This window comes from Leptopilina boulardi, unplaced genomic scaffold, assembly GCF_019393585.1.
Source record: "Leptopilina boulardi isolate dan_hultmark-lab unplaced genomic scaffold, ZJU_Lbou_2.1 LbouV2_216, whole genome shotgun sequence".
Taxonomy (NCBI): domain Eukaryota; kingdom Metazoa; phylum Arthropoda; class Insecta; order Hymenoptera; family Figitidae; genus Leptopilina; species Leptopilina boulardi.
Genome location: NW_026137770.1, coordinates 4,538,613 through 4,562,706, shown reverse-complemented (window position 1 = coordinate 4,562,706; position 24,094 = coordinate 4,538,613). Strand labels below are relative to the sequence as shown.

At 26.5% G+C, this 24,094-nt stretch overlaps 1 protein-coding gene across 1 annotated transcript; it reads right to left on the bottom strand.

Annotated features, from left to right (window-relative positions):
• Positions 1-1,658: 1,658 nt before the first annotated feature.
• LOC127279480 (integrator complex subunit 6) lies at positions 1,659-22,309 on the bottom strand. Its single transcript, XM_051301856.1, has 9 exons — positions 21,948-22,309; positions 21,723-21,800; positions 12,677-12,916; positions 10,895-11,075; positions 10,001-10,728; positions 9,645-9,920; positions 8,589-8,928; positions 5,562-6,323; positions 1,659-2,151 (listed from the first exon to the last, which is right to left on the bottom strand). Exons 1-9 carry the CDS (start codon positions 22,062-22,064, stop codon positions 1,943-1,945), a joined length of 2,931 nt encoding a protein of 976 aa, XP_051157813.1. The 5' UTR covers positions 22,065-22,309; the 3' UTR covers positions 1,659-1,942.
• Positions 22,310-24,094: the final 1,785 nt, after the last annotated feature.

Below are 24,094 nucleotides of genomic sequence, written 5' to 3'. Positions count from 1 at the left end.
CATTTCATAACTATTCACGGCACGAATTTATTAAAACAAGAATTATTTCTCATCATTAAATCATTTTTTTTTGATAGTATAATCTTGACATATTTGACCAAGATTATATAAATTTATTCTTTTATTTTGTATTTATTGATAATAAGATAAAGACTAATGCAAAATTCTATTTACTTTTTTTCTATGAATGAAATTAGATTTTTGCATTGTTTTACACTCCACTCAAAGCTAATTTACAAAGCAAATAAACATCTCAATATTGAAATATTGATATAAATAATATTGAAAATGGAAAATCAGTGGTGTTTGGTACAAAATTTTGCTAAAATAATAGAAAATACATAAAAAAAAATTGACTGTTAGTTTTTTTTTTTATCTTTTTTATATTCCACGTTGCCTGGCCTAGACTGGCAAAAACATCAAAATGGCGTTCATACTTAATATAAATTAATAATAATAATTATTATTATATTTTACAAATTAGAAGGCATATTAATATCATTTTTCAATAGAAAATCCGAGTTTTATTGAATAAAAATTATTGAGTTAAAGTGGAACGCCATTCGTTGAAAAGTATTAAAAATTGCCGATTTCAATGTCCAAAAAAACATTGATAAACTCAAAAAAACCAAATTTTTATTGTCATATTCTTGTTTCCTGATGTCGAAAATATAGAAAAATTAATTTGTGGTAATTAAAACGTAAACTTTTAAAAAATTGATAAGTAGGAATGTCATTTTGGTGTTTTCGACAGTCTGGGCCAGACAGCGTGGAACGCCAATTGGAACGTCCCGCCAGTGAAATGGTTAATGAAAATATCACTTTCCCTTCACTCTATAGAGAATATTGAAATTTTTATATCACTATAAAGATGTTTATTTACATTTACCACTAACATTTGTAACAAGGCTACAAAGTGGAATATAAAATTAGTGCATAAAACTAATTTAATTCTCGGATAATAATAAAAATAAAAATATTTTTCATTATCTTTTTATGAATCAAATGTAATAAGTAAAATATAAAGTTAAGATCCAAATTAAATAATAGAAAGAAATCAGGTAATAGCAAATTTAAGAAAAAAAATCATATTTTTAAAGCAATAATTTTTCTTAAACATTATAATAATCACGTATTGTACAGCATTCTACAGAAATAGGACTAGTAATATAATCGTTCTTTGAAGTTCAATTTTTTTCATAAAATATTATAATTTGCAAAATACCCTTTTTGGATAGAATCGCCCACATATTTAGGTATATATACTGAATAAGTACCATCATTTCAATTATAGTGCAAGTATAACAATCTCATAACATGTTTTCTATAACTGATATGATGATTTTCTTACGGTATATATATATACATATATATAACAGAATGTACATGGGTGAATAGTTAAAAAAAAAAAAAAGAATATTTCCTAAAGCAATAAAACTTAAAATTTAACCGATGCTTACATCACAAAAAATTATGCTCGTAAAAATAAATAAGGAATTGATAAACGCGTAAAAATACAGTTAATGTAGCTTGATATAATTTTTAAATTTGATATGAACTTCGCGGTCGTTCACAACGGCCATTGTTTTCATACTGATTAATAATATTATAAATTTTCAACAAAGCCCTTTGTCCCAATCAAATACTCGCTGTACAAATAGAATTAAGTAACTTTATATATATATATATATATATAAAATCAAAAAAATTTTGTTCTGTACCAATGATTTGTTTTAAAGAATTTTAATAATTAAATAAATTAATTTCACTGGTCAGTTAATTACAAATTTACAAAAAAAAATTATTTCGCGAAAATTTTCTGTCAATCTTACGAGGATGTAGATTTTTGTTTCTTTTGATGTAATAATCTTCTAGCGGAGCAAGTAATCTTCCAAGTTTATTTGCGTTCCATCAATGCCCCACCAAATTTGCGAATATAGCCTTAACTTATTCTCGTGGCACCATTGTGATTCGTCTTGTGGTTCATTACCCAGCCGTCTTCTTCAACGGTTTTCAAATAGTCTTCTAATAATGATGCTAAATTCCGTCTTTTGAAACGAAGAGATTCTTTAACAATGTCTTTGACAAATGCGAGCCGAATGTCTAAAGTACCTTGGATTTGGTACAAATGTGAAAATAACGTGGCGTAATCTATAACAGAAAAAATGTTTTTTTTATGTAAAATTAATATAAGTTTTTTTTATCTTATTTATCTCGTTTATTTATTTTTTTTACACTTTTATCAATTTTTATTATTGAATTTTTGTTCAAAAATTATGGAGAAAATAAAATTTTTCTTTTTTATAATTTTTAAACCAAAAATATTATTTAACAAAAATTAACAAATTGTAGAGAATTTTTCAAAGAGTGAAATAAGCTATTGTTTATAAAAATTACAATTGTTCACTGACTAAAAAAAATATAAAATGTTTAGAGGGATGATGACTGCAAAATAATTTTAAATTAAAAAATGATTTTGAAATATGTTTCTAACGCAAAGAAAAATATAATTAAAAAAAAATTTAGTCCTCGAAACCATTTTCAAATTTTTAAATAAATTAAATACCAAAAAATTATATATTTTTTCATTTGATATCTCAAGTTCTTTATAGCAAGTGGATTTTATGTCAAATGAGTTTTATCCGAATTAAGCTTTATAAAATGATTTTATGTTATGTGAGATTTGTTAGTGATTTTTTTGGTTTAGAGTAACATAATTTTATAAAAATTATTAAATTTTAATTCGTTTTTCCGGTTATAAAAACAAATTACTTTGAAAAGAAGTTTTGATTAAAATAGATAAAAATTTAGGTTCAAATAGAAAATAATATTATGTAATTTAAAAAATGTTTAATCATAGGCCAATGCACTGTGCACTTCAACTACACACTATTATCGGCGCGCAAAAAATGTAGTCCTCTGAGAAGTGTTGCACTTTCACTTGTTAGAACATCTTTCGCAGAAAAAATGGTAGATTAACATATGAAAACCACCATTGAAAAGCTGAAAGACTTTTACAAAAAAAAATTATATTTATTTTATTATTCATAATTTATGCCTTTCGGCTTTGAACGGATTTCCGGTATACACACATAAATTTGCAATATAATACAAAAAAAAAAATTTATATATTATTGCTAAAGCTGAAAGAAGCACAAAATGTAACTCTAAATTTTAATTTGTTAAAAGACTATTACTTAAAAAATAATTGAAAAAATAGTAAAAATTGACTAATTGAACTAGTTAACAGAATGTTTACTGAAATTTCAGTAATTTAGACATAACCTAATAATGAATTTAACTGATAATTACACCCAGAAAAAAGATTCTTTACTTCAAAGAATGTTTCTTTGAATCAAAAAAATTTGTGCATTGTTATAGGGTCATAGAAAAATTTCTTTGATTTAAAGAAATTATTTCTTTACTTCTTTTTTTTTTGTTGCCTCAGAGAAACATTTCTTTAATTTTACGAAATTTTATTTGAATCAAATAAATAAATTTTTATTTTAATGCACAAATTTCTTTAAATGGAAAATATATTTATTTCATTTTGAGATTGTATATACGTTCGTATTTTAATTAAAATATAATTTAATACGGAATTTACAAGTGAGGTTACATGTAAAACACTGAACAAAACTTCATGACAGAATTTTGGTTACGAAGAAAACAATCAATACACTGCGAGTCACTATTTTCATATTTCACAAATCACTCGTAAATCCCAAAAACACGAACAATTCACAAACTTCTTTATATCACTCACTGTAAGAAAATCTAAAACAAAATTTAGCTATATAAAACTGTTTAGACAAAAAATCCGATCAAAAAAATTTTTCTCTCGGTTAAATATATCATTCAAAGAAAAAATTTCTTTAATTCAAAACACTTAAAAAATCTTTTTTTTTCGTAAAAGCAAAGAAATCTTTTTTTTAATTCAAACAACTTTCATCTTTGATTCAAAAAGTGATTTTAAAAAAAGATTTCTTTGTTTCAAAGAAATCTTATTTCTGAGTGTAGTAAGGGATTGTTAATTTACTGTTGGCAGAAAAAAAGATTAACAACATTTTAAGTGCTCTTTTAAGATCCGAAGCTTCAATTGTCCTATATTATATCCTTTGATAATAATAATAATAATAAATTTTTTGCCTACTTTTTATTTTAAAAATTATTGATCGAGAAACGTTGCAACATTTTTTTTTAGACAAAAAAAAATATATCATAATTTGCACAGAGAGATATTTTTTTTTCTAAATCGTTGATCGTAAACGTTGTGAATTTCATTGACGTAATTATTAATAATAAAAAATTGATTATTACTAAAAGTTTTATATATTTTTAAACTTGTTTAAACAATTTAGTTTGCATTTAACATTTTAAGAATTGAAAAACTAAATGATAAAGAAATTTTAAAAATTTCTAAAATAACAGGAGGATTTAAAGGGTAAATTTAAAACACCAACAGTTTGAGGAAAACATTGAGAAACAAAAAAACAAAAAAAAACGACAATTTGAGAAAGGAAAATGTAAAATTTAAGAAAATACAAGACAAACTTTGAAAGAAAAATGGAGAATTTTAGAAATTCACAAATTAAAAGGAGTATTTGTCAGGAAAATTGAGAATTTTAGACCAGTTTGTAATATTAAATAAATAGATTTTAGGATTTTCAAAAAATAAAAATAAATATGGGGAAAAAATGTTTTAAAAAACGAGAATTTTAGAAAAATGAAAGCAAATTAAAAATTTTAGAAAATAAAAAAATCAAAAAAGTTAAAAGAAAAATAGATAATTTTTGGCATTCCAATTAGGAGAATTTAAAGAATAATTTAAAAAAGAATAAAAAAAAAAACATGAAAATTTTATGAAAAATGAAAATAAATTTAATTTAAGGAAATATGTATAGTGTAAAAAAGGGAAAATCGAGAATTTTATAAATTTTCAGAATAAAAGGAGAAATTGTTGAAGAAAAATTAAATATTCATGATTAGTTTGTAAAAGTAAATAAATATATAAAATTTATGAATCTCAAGGAAAAATGAAAATCGCTTTAAAACAAAAATTTTTAATAATTTTTAATTTAATTGAAAAAAAATCGAAAAAATTTTCAAGTTCTGAAAAATTTGAATTTATGGTAAAAAATCGAGATCTTTGTTCCGTTTGTAAAAATAAAAAAATGTTAGGAATTTAAAAAAAAAAAAATTTTAATTAATTAAATTTTTTTTTTGCTTCAACAAACCAGATTTGTTAGTTCTATATTAACAATCAGATTATCAGTGTAAAAAATTATTTTTGTTTATGAAATTCAAGGAATATCTAGGGTTTTCGACTTTTCGAGGTTAAAAAAAAAATTGAAAGACTTTTCAAGGATTTCAAGATCCGCTGGACACCTTGTATGTATTAGTAACTCTAACTAATTGTTTCTCTCAGTGCATTTGTGTTTTGCACCAAATCGAAAAGCTAAAGTTTAAGTTCACGCAACACGAAGAAGAGGAGAAAAAACAGAAAATTATTTATTTTGCAAAAATAATAAAGAACAAAATAAAAATTTCAAATTACTTACTTGTTCCCTTTCTTCGGACTTCCTTATAGACAAGTTCTCTGACGGATAAATTATGTTTTCTAATATCTTCAATTTCCTTCTTCGTTAATGGCCGTTGTTCCTTTTCTATTTTCTCCTTTTCTCGTTTTTCTTCCACATGATTAGTCAACAATGGTTCATCAGTCACACATTTAACTATCACACTGTTTTGATTATCAACAACACAATCATTAACCGTCAATTTAATGCACTCCATTATATCGACATTTTCGGTCCTTTCAGTTTTCACTTCATGTTTTATAGAATCGACATTATTTACTATTGGTGTTAATATTGGCGGTATATCTGAATGATTAGTCAATGGTTCCACCGAAATTGGTTCAAAAATTGGTGTCATTAATATTTCCGAAATACCATTCACTAATTTTTCCGGAGAACTCGGATACGGTGAACTAAGCGCACTAGATATATCGGAATTCGCGTTGTTTATTACACTTGAATTGGGTAAAATTAAATTCGGGGGTTTGACATCTTCGTGCCAAGGTATTGGCGAATTTGATGCAGAACTTGATGGGGATTTGGATGGACGTTTTACAGTTACATCTTTGGGAATAGGTCCTGGTTTCCTTTTGTTTGGCGGTGGCCTTAAAGCTGGTGAAACTCCACCTTCGGATGGTGTCAAAGCTCGTTTCATTCCTCCTTTCGACGCTGAAGATGTTGCACCCACCATATCTATATCCGCCTCGTCTACCATCATCCTTTTGTCTATCTTGAAAGGATTGCCTGCAATGAGAAAACAAATATTAAACACTTGAGTACAATATCTAGAAAACTTTTTTTTTTTCTCAATTTACATCATTTTTTCCCCTATTCTAATAAACGAGAAATTTAGTCTTTAATTTCTGTCTTTATTTTTTTTTAATTTTTTTTTTTAAATTTCAGTATTCGATTCAATTAAATTTCAATATTAATTGAAGTCTTTTTTTACAATTGTTTAGTAGCTAAATTTAGGAAAAACTGTTTTGGAGCAACATTTTTTTTAGAAAATTCTTGATTTTTATTTTTTAAAAATTGTTATTTGGGAAATAATAAAAAAATTTTTAATATTAAGTAAACAGTTTTACTTTTCAGTTAAAAATCATAAAGGAGAAGATAAATTTTGAATCTTATTTTTTTCTTTTAGTACTAATTGAGACTAGCTTTCATAATTTTTTTTCAATTTTTTTTTAGCAAGCCGTTTACGAGATTTATCAATTTTTCAAAATTTCAGAATTTTAATGATTTTTCATTTTTGAATACTCATGACTTCCTTAAAAAACATCAATTTTAAAAGTTTTTTTTTCAAAATGTGTATTTTTAAACGTACTTTAAAAAAAACTTTTGTCTAAGTTTTTTCTTAATTTAGCATATTTTACCCAATAAACGAAAAAAACACCAATTTTAGGACTTTTTTTTATGGTTTTCACGATAAAAATCAAATTAAATAGTGAATCAAAATACATAAATGTACGTAGTATAAAAAAAGGAGGTATTTTTTAAAAAAAATTCAAAAATAAAAATGTTGTTTGCCCACGACCGGATTAGACTTAAAATTTGTTAAATTTGAAACAGTTTTTTTAAAAGAAATTTTGAATTTAATTAAAAAAAATTTTAATTGCAATTTTTTTAATGTAAAAAAAATATCTAAATAAACCCTCTTGTAGAGTAATTAGCATATGAAGATTATAATTGAATGGTGAATTTCGAAAAGGGTTCAACTCTAAAAAGGCTAAGAGTCATTTTCACTATCAATTGTTATGCGAAAATGACACTTACGCTTTTTCGAGTTCAGCCCTTTTAGAAATTCACCATTCAATTTTATGTTGTAACTAAACAATTAAAACTTCGATTTTGACCTTTTGCCTATAGAACGTTCCACGTCTTCTTGTCGCGTTGATTAGACAATTTAAAAATGTTTAGCCCATATAAAATAAAACAAAACACATCTGAAAATGATACATATATGCATTTTTCATTTTTTTTCAGCACTTAAAAATAATATTTTTATTTGAATTTAATGAATTAACTTATGTGTAATTCTTCCAAAATCCTCCTTTTCATAAATTAAAACAGAAAAAAATTAATTGTTTGTTTTGTCCGTAACTTGATCATGCTAATTTATAGCTTTAAAAAAATATTTTTTATTTTTCTTTGACAAAGAATTAGGTATTTAATGTTTATTATTATTATTATTATTATTATTATTATTATTATTATTATTTACACTATTATCCATACAAATTTGACTGTCAAACTAAAGTAAAGTCAACAATTTTACAAGAAAATAACTAAATAAGAAAAATCACGGGTCGACGAACTCGTGGAAAACTTATACAATTAATGAGTTTAAGTACACTTGTACTAACAGAGACTGATCGATAAAATGCAAAATTCAAACAATAAATTATATTTTTTTTAAAGTTGAATAGAAAAAAATTTTAAGAATGTTTGTTTAAATTTTTTTATCTTTTTTTTCTCTTTAAAGGTTTACCTTGTAAACAGATTCATTGCCAGAAATAGAAAAGATGTCTTAATTAAATTCATGTTTGAATTCACGTTTATATATACAAAACATTCGTTTTCGATTTTTTATGCTTATCCATTCTCATGTTAACGGTGTTCCGCAGCAAAACCCATTAAAACCCATCAATAAGTAAAATTGGAAAATTTTAATTTCTTTAATACTTTTTAACTAGGTACAAATTTTATTAGAAAATATTGCATTCTGTATCAAAAAATAAATCAATAATATTTGTTTTTTTTATGTAATAATTATTAAAATATACTACAAAAGTAGTTTTTTTGGTGAATGACCCACATATAAAAACAAAATTATCCAATAAAATATTTTCCCAGATTATTTCATTTCATCCAATAATAATTTGTCAGTCAAAATTTAATTACTTTTAAATTATTTATACCTTATCCTATGTATAAATTTGCATTATACGCAATTATAAATACATAATATAAGTCTTTTTATTAATTTATTTATAAAAAATGACTCACCAAACATGTGTTGTCTGACTGGTACACTTTCTATTTCTCTCAATGGAGGTGTCATTCGTTTCAAATATTCTTGATAATTGCCCATTTGCGCGACAGGCATAGAATGAACATAATCGTCGTCTAATAATTTTGTATGTAATAATCCTGGTTGCAAAAAATTCGACCTCATTCTAATTACTTGATCAAGAAGTGATTTTCTCGGTACATCAAAGGCATTTCTGTAACTTTGAGCTCCTCTTTGTTGCTGTTGATTTCGCACTAATCCCACCACGAATCCACCAAACTCGTTGAGTTGATCTCGCAGTCCAATGAATTTGTCTTGGAGTAGAGGATGCGATACCTATTATTAAAATAATATAAATTAATAATATTTATCTATCAATATATATTTAATTTAATAGATATCAGGCCTCGGATTGACTTTAAAGCGAAAAAAAGTAGAAAAGGCGACTTTTTTATTTTAATTAAATTTAATTAGTTAATAAATATTATACTATAAATAACCTAATGTGGTATGAAAATTAATTTTGTTTTAAATTTTAAACGTAATCTCAAAATATTGTAAACTTTCAAAAGAATTGTTATAATTTTTAAATTTATTATAGTCCTAAAGATGGGTCGGTACCGATCCGAAACGTTTTATAGGAATTTATTGTTTTGTTACATAAATATTTGCTGACTACAAATTTTAACATTAAGAAATTGATCAAAATTTTTACGATACAAAATAAATATATATTTCCTTAAAAAAGTATCATTAGGTAAATTAAAGTCATGCAAATAAATTAATTTCTAAAAATATTTCATATTTTTCATGATAGAATCGAAATATCTGTTAACGCTATATAAGAACTTATCTTTAATTTCAATTAATTTCTCCACATAAACTCAAATTTTTGGAAATTTTACCATTTTAACACAGTAAAGGTTTCCGTTTTGACTAATTTAAGAAGAATTTCATTAAAATGATTGAAAAGTCGTATAATCCAAGACATGATATATTTAATTTAATAAATACTTTATACTGAATAAAAAATAGTTTGAAGAAAAACTCACCAAGTCTTTTTTTAAAGGTGTTCTAGGAATGACCCTAACGCCCTCCGTCACCGCAGTAGTATTTCCGTTGACTATATTTTTATTTAAACTAGCGTTAGCCACCTGTTTGGATATGACTTCATTACAAAGACGATCAAATTCAATTTTCGCCTGATTCTTCAGCCGCTTCAAATAGTTTAAGACACTGTAGCTTAAGGAATTATCCATATTATCAGGAATTAAGGTCTGCGCTAACGGTGCCGGTGCACCCATTCTTGTGAGCGCTCTTCTCAATGACTGTAATCAAATTGAAAAAAATAAGTCAGAATTGAAAACTAGATATTTCAAGAAAATAAATTTAAAAAATAATTACTCACAGCGGCATAGTATGTAGGCATTGTTCTCATATAATTTTGAAACTGCGTCCTCCATTCGTTCGTAGGCTTAAGCCTGTGAATTTTAAAAAGTTCTTCCAATAAAGGCAACAATACAGGATAGTTATAAGGCATAACGAAAAGATTGACGCAGGTCAAGTTTGTACTTGCTTTCAAATAACCAAACGGATGACCAACTTCGCTTGACTTGTAAGAATTAGCAACGAACACTTGCCAACAGATCGTTGGCTGTTTTCTGGCTAAGATAAATTGTGTAAGAGGACTAGGCTCCAATTCATATTTGTCGAAAGGTAAATTTTCAATTACCATTGGTTCTTGACTTGTGCATGTAAATTTAACATTGGGATGAGCCGATCTTGGTGGTAGTGAATTGGCGCTCAAGTCAGGCCAAAAACTCTCTGGAATTGGCCAAAAACCAACAGCAAAACCTTTTTGGGCTGATCTTGGAACATAAATTAATCTTCTACAGGAATGCCAAGCACTGTTGCCAGGTGTTGTAATACTGCCAGGGTACTGACTTCGTGGACCGTTCAATGGATTATTTTCCTCATCATTTTCATCGTCATCCAAATGTTGAACTTCATTTGTCAATGGCGGTGGGTCAGGGCCAATTTTCTCGAAATTTATCACAACTCCGGATTGTACTTTTTGAACTAAAGAATCTATACACTGCATCATCATCCTGTGAGATGTTATGCAATAAGAACGTCCTGAAATGTTCATTTAGTTTTGTTAGCTGACAAAATAAGATGCATTCATTTTTAGTAAAAATTTTTATATATTCATATACATTTTTCAATTAGATTTTTCAGTAAAAAATTTAGTAAAAAAATAAGTACGTTACTGAAAGTGCACCTTATTTGATGAAATTCTTACCTCCAGTTACTTCACACATGGCATCAATAGGCGATGCATCACTGGCCACTAAACCAGTGTCTCTCTCTATTGCGGGAGTTCCTGACAATCTCAATACTAATGAAAACAGTCTTTGATCCCATCTGAATGGCTCTTTCGTCAATTCAGATCCAGGAATGGGAGAATGCATTGGTAATGTAAACTGAAAAAAAATTTCTAATTAGAATACAAATTAAAAATTCTCAAAAACATTATCATCTTGATATACCTAACTCGCAAAACTGTTTTCTTAATAGCATAATAAAAAAAAAATAGATTCAGTTAGCAGATTTATCTGCATTCATTAATTATGTTTGAAAAATTATAATTTTTGTGGGTTAAAGTAAAAGTCAATTTTTGTAAAGGTTTATCAAATTCCTATGAAATTAGTCGTTTTTTTATTGTTTACTTTATTTAATTTTGAAGATTTAGAAATTTTTTTTTTTAAATTAACGAAAATAATACTAATTCAAAAAATTTACAAAATACTTGTGCATAATTTTATATTTTTATAATATATTAGAAATAACTAAAAAAAACTTGATCATTCTTAAATCTAAAGAAATTATTAGGTACAATTTATTTTTTTAAAATAAATAATCTATTGTTTTCTAAAATTAAATTAATTTCAACTAATTGATTAATGCATGTTGGGGAAAATTTTTTTAATTTAATTATTATTAATTATAAATTGAACATTAGGAAATTTATATTATTTTTTTAAATTGAAATTATAATACATATTTTTTATTGATCGATTTAAAAAAAGTAATAAAACTTCAGTACCATGATTTTGATACCGTAAAGCGTAAAATTTATTAAAATTCTTGATAAAACTAAAAATGGTTCAGAAATTGTTTGTTAAAACAAATCTTTCTTATGTAGAAAATTCAAAAAAGTATCGAATTGAAGTTAAAATTTAAAGAAATAGATATAGTAATCAAAAAGTACGATTTATAATAGACGAAAAATCTCTAAATCAATGTATGTAATTAAAATTCACAAAATAATTGAATTTGAAAAAAGTTTTACAAAAAATAATTAATTGTACCTAAAGTAAATGAATTGTTCAATATAATTAATTTAAAAATAATTGACCTTTTTCAGACAATTAAAGTTTTAATAGAATTGAATTTCTTAAATAAGTGAATTAAAAAAAAATTTAATTGCTAAATGAATGAATATTTAATGAATTTACCTTTTTAGACGATTAATTTGTATTGTGAATAAATTAATAGTGTAAATTAATTTAAAAATGTTCTTTAAATATTTGTTAAAAATAGAAAAAAGTGAAAATTTTGTTAAGAACGTTTTGTTTTTAATTTGAAGAAAAAATAATAGATATATTTTAAATTTTTTATTCAATTTAGAATTTATTTTATTAATTATATTGAAAATAAAATTGTATTGCATTAAAAATATAATTAAGAGAATGTTGCAATTTCAATTAATTTAAAACATTTAATTGAAAAATAATAATTTTTAATAAAATTGTAGATATTTAAAATATAGAATTAAAAATTTTATGATTATAATATATAATTTGCGAGTAAGTAAACAAATTATCATTTTACTTTAAACCAGAGTGTCTACAAGTAAAAAAAAAATTCCCTGATATTTCCAGGTTACAAAAAATGCATTCTTAAATAATTTTCTATGAATGTTCTTAAATTTGTTCGTTGGGAATATTTCTAAAATAATTCTCGTGAATTTTTTTAGGATCTTTGATTTACAGACACTTGGTAGAATTAAATTATATCTTACATCTTGGTGAACTCCATTGTTGGTTGTGTATTTTCCACCGTCAGTGATAACAACTATGACTGATGGTTCCAAATAAAATGGACATCTACCTTGGCCATAAGTATCGATGCCTGTTTGCATGCGATTTATATTCAAAACATCCAGTGCATGTTTCAGAGCAGCGCCTAAAGTCGTCAAACCTACGCATTGTAGATTTTTCAGTTCGTTCATAAAAGTGGCCAAATTTTCTTTCCATCCAGCCTAAAAAATAATTATATTTATTATTTTATGATTAATAAATTTCTTTAAAACAGAATTGGATAAGCAATATAAAAACTATTTCTTAAATTTATTTCGTTTTTTTTTCTCACATTTAGTAATAAAATATTCAAACTTAAAGGTGTTTTTTTTTTAAATTTGTCAAATTTATGACTAAACATCGATTTGGCTGAAATAACCTGATGGTATGGCAGTAACAAATCCAGCAATATATAATATGATAGGATTATTCAAAATTATGTTAACTGAAGAATAATTCTTTTATAAAATATGAATTTCAAAGTCGGCGCGGCGCAATTAATACCTACTGTTGGCTGACGGGAGAGACTATAAACGCTCGGTGAATGCTTGTGTATAGCCGTATGTGGAGTCACACTGCTTTTCATTAATATTATGCCATTTTGAAAAAATATCCAAAATTGATATTTTTATTTTAAGATATCTTACCTACTATCTTGAGAAAACTCACCCTATTTTATAATTCATTTGAATTGTACTGTCCAGGGACTCATGGGGAAAGCATAAAAGTTTCTGAATTTAATTAAGTTAGTTTTTCACTTTAACTTAATATATTTAAAATTTATTTAAAAATGAATGAACGATATTATCAATATTCCTAATTTGGCAATAGTGAAAATTAATACTGTTTTAAAGATAAAAACCTAGATTTAAAAGAAAAACTTGTTTCTTCCCTTCTTATTTTCTACCCTATACGTCTCTTACTTTCCAAATAGTCATTAGCCACTAAACTACACTAAATCGAGAGAGCAGTGTATTACAAAGTTTTCTGGAAAGTTTTATTTCAATTGACTTAACCGCTAAAGCAGTTTATAATAAATTTTTCTAGAAAGTTTTATTTCAATAGCCTTTAATGTTAAAAAGTATGATTGATTATAACTATTTTCAGCAAAGCACTAGAAGTTAAGACTTAGAGTTTATGAGCACAAATGATAGTTGTTATTTTTGTCAATTTATTTTTAAATTTTAGAGACGATTATTGTAAATGTATTCAATTAATTTATTTTAAATAGTTTTAGTTAATTTTCTTTTTAAAAATTAAAATTGTATATGATCCTATCTAGGTATGTACATAAAAAATGAAAAAAAAAAAAACCTTTAAAAAATCGTTTTTTAGGTTTATTGTCTAGAATAAACCTTTATGAAGAGATTCCCTTTTGAATTTATATATTACTGGTTGTCCGTAATCAAGTGCACCAAAAAAGGTACTTTTTGGAAGATGCCACTTACAGCTACGAAATTTAACTAAATACACTTGAACATTTTTTTAAAATTTTCTCTACGTAATGTGCAACAATGCACAGTGGCCGATTTCCCGAAAAACCTGGCCAAAAGTCAAAAAATTTTTTTTAGAAATTTATACTTTTTATTGTTGAATATTATAAAGGAGGGTTCACTGCATAATTTTGCGAAAAAAAATTACACTTTTTTTATCACCAATTTATTATGTGAACAAGTAAAAGTGATCTTTGCCAGAGATTTACTCAGAACGTTTCATAACTATAAATTTTCGTCACAGTTAAAATAGTGAAAATATACTAATATACAGCAGATTTTTGAATATCTTTTTTTGGGAATTATTAACAAAGGTGTATGAAATATGTTGAATGTATTTATAATCACATTTAAAACGTACAGTTTTTAAAAAATGACATTAAACATCGCTATTCATGGCGACGATTTTTGTATTGTTTTATCAACGTAAATCATGAAAATAGTTGTGAAATCCACCGATATCCGCGATCTACCTGGTATTATCATAAACTAGAATATATTTTTAATTCATTTTAATTGAAATCAGTTGCCCCAAGCTGCCCCTGCAGTTTTGGTATCACTTTTTATTTCACTAAGCGCGGTTTACCGACAGCGCGTTGCACCGGCCGGCGGTGCAACTGAACGTGAAAGACTGACTTTTTCTTCATTCGCATTCGCTTTAAACTAAAATTTAAGCACTGTCTGTAATTTAAAAAAAATAAGCTCTAACACATTTACGCAAATTTTATAATACCAGCAAATATTTTGGATCCGCCATATTGAATTTGATAAAACAAATGTAAAATTTGATTTCAGAAACCCAGTAAACGTAAGTATACCAATATTGATTGAAATCGTATCATTTTTCGATTTTCAGCAAAGTTTTTTAAAATCTAAACGGCCATTTTGGATCCGCCATTTTGAATTTGACACAACCAATGTAAAATTTGAATTCAGAAGCCCAAAAAACATGGGTATACCAATTTGGTTGAAATCGTATCATTTTTCGATTTTCAGCAAAGTTTTTTAAAATCTAAACGGCCATTTTGTATCCGCCATTTTGAATTTGACACAACCAATGTAAAATTTGAATTCAGAAGCCCAAAAAACATGGGTATACCAATTTTGATTGAAATCGTATCATTTTTCGATTTTCAGCAAAGTTTTTTAAAATCTAAACGGCCATTTTGTATCCGCCATTTTGAATTTGACACAACCAATGTAAAATTTGAATTCAGAAGCCCAAAAAACATGGATATACCAATTTTGATTGAAATCGTATCATTTTTCGATTTTCAGCAAAGTTTTTTAAAATCTAAACGGCCATTTTGGATCCGCCATTTTGAATTTGACACAACCAATGTAAAATTTGAATTCAGAAGCCCAAAAAACATGGGTATACCAATTTTGGTTGAAATCGTATCATTTTTCGATTTTTGGCCAGGTTTTTCGAGAAATCGGCCACTGTGCAATGTCCAAAAAGAATTTTTGCAATTTCTTTAATACTTTTCTTACAATAAAAGTTTTAAAACATGTTTTTTTGTCAATTCTAAACAATAAAGTCCCCTTAATTTAATTTTTTCTTTTCGGTTTAAATAACCTAATAAATAATTTCATTTTCAAAAATTAAAAATAGATTAAGGACATACGAATGTTGTGACTTCACATGTAAATATTCTCCGCAGGTTTCCTCGAAAAATAATTTTTGGATTGAGCTAAATTTTGAAGAAAACTCAAAAATAGTTATCATGTGCCCAAGTAGGGTAAGTGCACCAATTACGGCGCGTTCATAAAAAATAACTATTATTACTATTATATTTAATATAACTGATGCAAAATGATTTTAAAATAATATTTTTATCTTTTTTTGATACAATAACTTATAAAGATGCACATTTAAACAATTATTAATTTAATTATTTGAGATCAAATTTTTTACCTCGCCGTAATTAAAACATTTTTAAGATTTCCATTGGCTTCAATTACGGCCGGCAAAGTATCTTTAAAATACACGTAATTGAAGCCAATGGAAATCTTAAAAATGTTTCAATTACGGCGAGGGAAAAAATTTGATCTCAAATAATTTAATTAATAATTGTTTATATGTGCATCTTTATAAGTTATTGTATCAAAAAAAGATAAAAATATATTTTTAAAATCATTTTGCATCAGTTATATTAAATTTAATTTTTTTTTAATTTTTTGGTTTCTAAAAAGTCACTGCAACATTTTGTGTCGTTTATACTTCGTCTTACTCAAAAACAAACATATATATGTATAGTGACAAGTCAACAGTAAACACAATATGTAAATTAACAATTGTGTTGACGATCTAGAATTCTTGGATAACTCTTTATCAAAGTTTATTTGTAATTTACGTATTCATTTATGTATTTGATAATAACAATACAATTTAACTTTTTTTTTGTAAATAACTTGATTTTCTAGAATTAATTTTTATTTACTTTAAGGAGGATCCTTAACATAACCTCAACACTGAACAATTATTTTTAATGCAAATAAAACTTTTTTTAAAACAAAATTAATTTCAGACAATTTTAGAATATCTAGTTATTAACTTTTCGGAAAAAATTTTTCGGGTGAAAAACTATTGTTAATTAATTATTTTTTTAACATTTTGATTTTTTCCTTTCAGAACAGACAAAAATCACAATTTTTATTCAATTTTTTTTTTTATAAACAATAGCCTATTTTATTCAGTGAAACATTCTCTATAATCGTAAACTTTTAACAACTGAAAAAAGTTTACAATTGTAGAGAATGTTTCACTGAGTAAAATAAGCTATTGTTTTTAAAAATTTCGATTTTTGTCTGGTCTGAAAAAAAGTGAAAATGTTAAAAAAAATAATAATTATTTAACAAATGATTTTAACTGAACATAATTTTTTTTTCCGAAAAGTGTATAATTAGACCTTCTAAAATTGTTTAAAATTAATTTTTATTAAAGTTTTGTTTGCGTTAAAAACCATTTTTCAGTTTTGAGATTCTGTTAGGACCTCCATCCTCCTTAAGGTACTTGGTGTACGAATTAGTGAAATTTCACTGAGGTTTTATTTTCTAGTAATAAAATATTGTTAACTTGATAAGAATAACGACAGCTGTCGAAATATCGTTATTTGTTAATATTTATATAAATTAACAATAAATGAAAAACGTTATCGATAAATATAGTAATATATATTTTTAAAAGTAAATTAACTACTTTTTAAAAATAAGAACTAGACAAAGTTAGGAAAATCCACTGACTCCACTGAGGGATTGTTACTTGCATATTTTAATTCGTCTAATATAGAAATTTAAGGGGAGTCACCACCTTTATTTTGATTCCTTTAAATTTTAATGATCAAAGGAAATTATATTTTTTTTCTTGAATCATTTCGGTCCTAAAAACATACAGGTTGCGGTCAAAAAATGAAATTTTAATTTTTGACCATTTTAGAAACTAAATGTCTTAAAAAAATTAATATTTTAAATATTTATCTTCTTTTACAATTTTTGTAAATAATTTAATTCTTTCACACAAAAAAAAATGGCCACTTTTCTAAAAAATGTATAACTTTTTTATTTTTTATAATATTAATTCTTCTAATAAATTTTATTAATGCACTACTACAAAAAAATAATTGGATACTTATTATTTTAAAAATACATTTTTCTGAGAAATGAATGCAACAAGATGTAATAGACGATATAAACTTTTAGAATATCTAAAAAATTCTCGGTTTAACTATGAATTTCCTGGTCACTTTTTAAATTTCCCGTCATTTCCTGGTTTCCTGGTTATATCGCCACCCTACTTCTTATTATCTTATTGCATTAACAAAACTAAAATATTAGGCAAAAATTGATTTACAAAAAAAATAAATGTGAAATATCAAAATTTAACATTTTTTTTATTTCTCTACAAAATTAGTAAATCCTTTTTTAATATTTTTGAACGTTCAAATGAACAAAAAATTTGTTTACTACTTTTGAACTTTAAATTTTATTATAAAATATTGTTTTCTTTATCCAAAAATAAATTAATAATTTATTAACTGTTTAATGTATTTTATTATTGTTCATTGCTGTAGTAATTTTTTTTTAAATTACACATCAAAATAATTATTTCGTTTATTTGAACATTCAGAACATGAAAAAAATCAAACATTGGCTTTGGAGAACGTGCTATTTTTTAAGTTTAATCTTTTTAAATAAGTTTATTTTTAAAAGCGAATTTAAAGGGTTTTAGGAAAAGTAGATTTGTGAAACTGAAGTTAGCTGCTGATGTAATTAACTAACATTTTTTTAATAAATCAAACTTTTAAAAATAGAACAGATAAATTGAAAAATCAACTTTCACATTACATTTTTCTTTTTTCCTACAACTAAATAATATAAATAAGTAAAACTAATATTAACAATTAGGGTCAGTTGGGGTAAATGGGGACAAAATCGCTATTTTTCACAAATTACGTAAGTTTCTTCCTTTAAAAGGTAATATTTGCGGGTTTATTTTTTTTAAGTTGTTATTTACATTCCCATCAGGATGAATTTTATGCAGCAGAAAAAAATTTAGATAAGCTTTAAACGCATGAAACTGACTGTCCCCATTTACCCCAAAATTTAGAAAATTTCATAAAATTCGGGGTAAATGGGGAAAGCATAGTTTCTAAGAAAGTTTTGAGAAAAAAGTTTCCTTAAGTATATTACTGTATTAAGGGATGAAAAAAACTTGAAAAAAATTTGTAGTAGATATATAATAGTTGAACCAATTAAATTTTTTTTATTTTTTTTTATTTTAGTATTTTGTCTCGCATTTGAAAAAAAGACTTAAAAATTATAACAAATTTTTTTCTTCTTCCTTATGACTCCCATAACAGAAATTCACTTGAATTTTTGATTTTTGTTAATTTGGTTAATAATGACAAGCTGTCCCCATTTACATCAAAAATTTGAAAACTCAGGGTAAATGGGGAAAGCTTGTCATTATTAACCAAATTGACAAAAATCAAAAATTCAAGTGAATTTGTGTTATAGGAGTCATAAGGAATAAGAAAAAAATTTGGTATGATTTTTAAGTCTGTTTTCTTTGAAATGCTCGACAAAATACTGAAACAGTTTGACTTTGATTTTCAAGTTTTTATGCATTGCGCTATAACTTTTTTTATCTTGCTGCCTATTGTCAAGATAAAAGCTTAAAAAACCTCTTGCAGGTGATCTGAGGTTAAAATATTGACGTTGAACTTAATTTTAAAACTGTAAATTAAGCTCCAAAACCTCTTGTCCCCATTTATCCCAACTGACCCTACTGATAAAAAAAATATATTTTCCAAATTATTTCATTGCATTCTTATTCAATTTTAACTATCAAAATTATTTCTTCTTTTTACAACTTAATTGTAAAATTAAAACACTGAGTTAAATATAAACAATTTTATAAAATAATTGAAAAAATGGTACATCTATATTTTTTTCATTTTTAACTGCTTATGACTATAACTTACTGGATGTACGAATTTATATTGTTTACATTTGATTTAAATTATGATTTTATTCTGTGTCAAAATATATGAATAAATAACTCAAAAATCGTAACAATTACAATTTTAACTTAAAATTTAAATAAGTACTTTCCATGAGAAAGCAAAAATATTGAAATTCATAAATATTTATTAATAAGTTATTAAGGCGCCATTCATTAATTACGTAAGGACGATTTTGGCTAATTTTGACCCACCCTACCCCCATGTAAGGATACATAAGATTTTTCGGACCCCCCCCCCTCACCCTTCTTATGTAAGTTTTTAACAATATTAATATAATTAAAAAATTAATTACAACAATACAAATGAAAAATACTTGGCAAAATCTTACGTAAGATTAGCATCTACCCCCCAATATTTTAGAAATTAATTAACAATAGTTTTAAGATTTTTTGACAAAATTTTCAAGTCTATTATGAGTTTTTTTTTCTTAAAAGTTTTTCGAATCTGATTTTTGGAAATTATTGCATGTTATTTAGAATTTCGGTAAAATCTCATTTTATACTACAAAAGTTGCATTTACACTGAAAGAAAGTTAATAACAAATTTTATACAATTGTAGGACAAAATGCAACAAAGCGAAATTTTAATATCAGAAATACTATAAACTTTAGAAAACATTATATGAAATTTAGTAAAGTTATATTAAAATTTGTTAAACGTATTTAACATTTGATATAACTTTACTAAATTACATAAAATTTTTTTTTTAAAGTTTAGTATTTTTGATATTAAAATTTCGCTTTGTCGCATTTTGTCCAACAATATTGTAAAATAATTTTATAAAATTTGATATTAACTTTCTTTCCGTGTATTAATAAAAGTCAAACGATTATGTTTTATGTTGAAAAAACTATACTCATAAAAATCAAAAAAATATCGAAAGTAACAAGCCAAAATTTAATTTCTTAAGTTTCTGTATAATTTTTTATTTCACACAAGCAGCATAAAAAATTATCATTTTATTATCTTTTTCTGTAAAATATGTTAGTTAAAAAAAAAGTTACCAATAGGAAAAAAAATGGTATAATTAAAATGGTTTAAATCATTAGTAACATGAAATCATACGGTTCCGTGGATTTGCCCACATTTATATATAATTATAATTTACAACTGTAAAATAAACAATATTTAATTAAAACAACTTTAGAAATTGATGATAAATTTGTTGACAGAAGACATAATATGTGAATTTTGAACATTTTAAAAAATATTTGCCAACAACAATTATTCTAAGAGGCGAAAATCAGTGGATTGACCCATGTGATGAAGGAATAAAAAAATGGCATCTCGGGTGGAGGTGCGGAATAAGGGGATAAACAGATTGTTGACGCATCCCCCTCCAAGAAGCGTGGTCAGCTGCACTACCCACAATGCAACACCGCACCATGATCTGATCCAACCAACAGGCCGTTTCCGAATTGGGAGTTTTCCGCATATACATGTAAGTATCAATGTATACTTGATAGTATACAAATTTTCTGCGCTTGTCATACAAACGTGAGAGAGAGAGAAAGAGTCAAGACAATACTTATACTTTCAATGTGTATGAAAAAAACTCTCAATTTGGAAACGCCAACACTCACTCTTCGGTGAGATGACGAAGAAGGAATAGCATGCGTACATATGAAAATTTTTATTAGAAAATACAAGTTTTATGAGTGCAGGTGAAATCGTCGTTTACCGAAAACTTTAAATGTTCTTGGTTAAAAATTCTGTTTTCTAAAGGGGAAAATAGAAATTGGCGCGTCGCAATTTTACTGCAAATACAGTGCGACTAGAAAAAGAGATCGTCATGTCAGTCGTGCTGGCACGTCAACATGGCAGAGCAGGTCAGAGCGGAGCAGAGCAAAGCAGAGCGGAGCTAAAGCAATCTTTAAAAGCATACGGACTAAGAACATACAAATTAACACAGCCGAGAGAAAAGAAAGAGGGAGAGAGAAAATGAAAAAAAAAAAAAAATTGCTTACCTTAATATTTTGTGGCGGATCTTCGAAGGTCAGCAACATGTAACGATCCCCGCGACTCTCCGGTGACCTTTGCCGCACCTGGAATTGAAAAAAAAGAGGTCCACGTCGTTAAACTAAAGAAAAATAAGAAATAATAACATGAGGAACCGGTTTAATGTGGGTTAGAAAATGGTAACGAACATATGACATGAGAAGGCAATGAGAAAAAGCATAGAAAAACATTACCTTAACGAAAGTTTCAACTGCGCTTTTGGCTACGTCCAGGAGCGTTGGTCGACCACCCAGATATGCTCTCTGATTCATGGAGGCGGACGTGTCGATTAAAAAGACTATTATAGTCATTTTCGCTATAATAAAAGTTCGTAACCAGGGCCCGTCCGAGAGCCTGGTATTTTTCGTATTAAATAAACCACTAGATAGCTAAACTCTGCTCTTGGTCGCGCATTGTTGCTACGTTTAATGGGCAAGATCTTGATCATTCAACATTCACGACTGGCGACATGCTGGCGACTGTGCTGTACTGTATCTCTGCGTATTCTATTCCGTTCCACTTGGATCATGATTCCGTTCCTTCTATCCCTGTGATCCTTTACAACAACATACAAACTTCTGCATACTATAGCAGATTCTGCTGTGTACTCGTGTCTCGACTCGAAAGAACGTGCTCGAATCGAATGGTTGTTGAGTCGTGCATGATTCAAATAGCAAGGTATCGCCACGCGCAAGTAAAAAGAAGTCATCCAATCACAGCTCACTGCTCCAATGGCTGACATATTGGATACCGCAAACCCCGCGAACTTTCAACTCACAAATAAAAACGAATGTAAGGGTGCATTCCCATGTAAGTAGAAAGGTTGGTTTCCATTGTCCACACTCGCCATTTGTCATAAATCTTGTCAACTACTGCACCCTGCTCTAGTGAAAATTTAGTAACTTTATAAATAAAGTTACCAACCAAAAGATACTCGTGTTACGCGTAACTGTCCAACCCTGCATAAGGTGCTCATTGTGAAGAGCCAGCATAAGGAAGTGAAGTAGTCTCCACAATAAATTAGAATTAATTTAAAAGTAGTTAGTTAATTATTTATTAGATTTGATTAATTATTGAAACCAAAATCTAGGATTATTAAAATAGTAGCGTGCGCATTATATCGACACCAACCAACGAAAAAACTAGATGTTCATTTCATGACCATTTAGCTTTCTCATCATGATACACTTATATTCAAGATTAAAAGAAGGATTACAACTAAAATAGCGATCAATTTTATTGGCGATTCAAACAGCTACACTAGCGCCACAGTTGAACTAATTTAGGCGTGACTCGCTCTAAAGCAGTCTCTGTTTTGACAGTTTATTTCAAATTATTTAATTATTCTGATATTTTTATTGCGTTTGTAAAATTATTTTTAAGCGTTAAATAAAAAAAAATAATTTAAAACACATGGAGTGCTACAGAGCGAGTCACGCCTAAATTAGTTCAACTGTGGCGCTAGTGTAGCTGTTTGAATCGCCAATAAATATTAGTAAAATGTAAACTTTGTATACATCAATCGATTCGTTTTTATGCCAGGAATACAATTTTGACAAGAATTAATTAAAATTTTTATATCAGAAAAAGTTATTTCAAAAAATACAAAAAAACGATTATTTTAAAAAATTCAAAAAAATTATTTAAACTATAGATTTCAGTAAAATATGAACTTTATATAGGCTAATCGACTCGTTGCCATGACGACTCTCCTCAAGTAACTGAGCTGTGAATGCACCTTTATGTTTTAACTTCTTGTAAGTTTCCGGAGTCGCTGACAACGAATCTGTCCTCAGATTTTCAAATTTCAAAATGGCATATTCAATATGGCGACTTATTTTTTAATTCATAAAATGAAGAGCTTCACCGTATAACGATCTATGACACAATTGAAAAGTTTGGTTATGAGCTTTCAAAAAACGTAAATTTTCATGAAATTGGTAATAAGTATAATATGTAAATTGTTATTTATCACACAGTATAATTATTACTAATTCTATTATAGTAATAATAATTCACGTAGAGTTGTTATCATTTTAAAGAAAATTTATGTTTTTTGCATGCTCATAACCAAACTTTTCAATTGTGCCATAGATCGTTATTCAGTGGAGCTTTTCAAATATTTACTTAAAATTCTTTACTCGAGGGTAATTCGTAACACTGTGCAACAGAATTTCTTTTTTGTTTTTATTTCTGGGGTCGCACATGGTGATTCTTACAGGTTTTTTTTTGACGCTGAACACGAATCTAAACTCAAAATTGCTCCATCACCGTCTAGGTTTTCAAAAAAATTGACCTTGAAATTGGAAAAATGCCGTTTTTAGGGTACTTTTTGATTTTT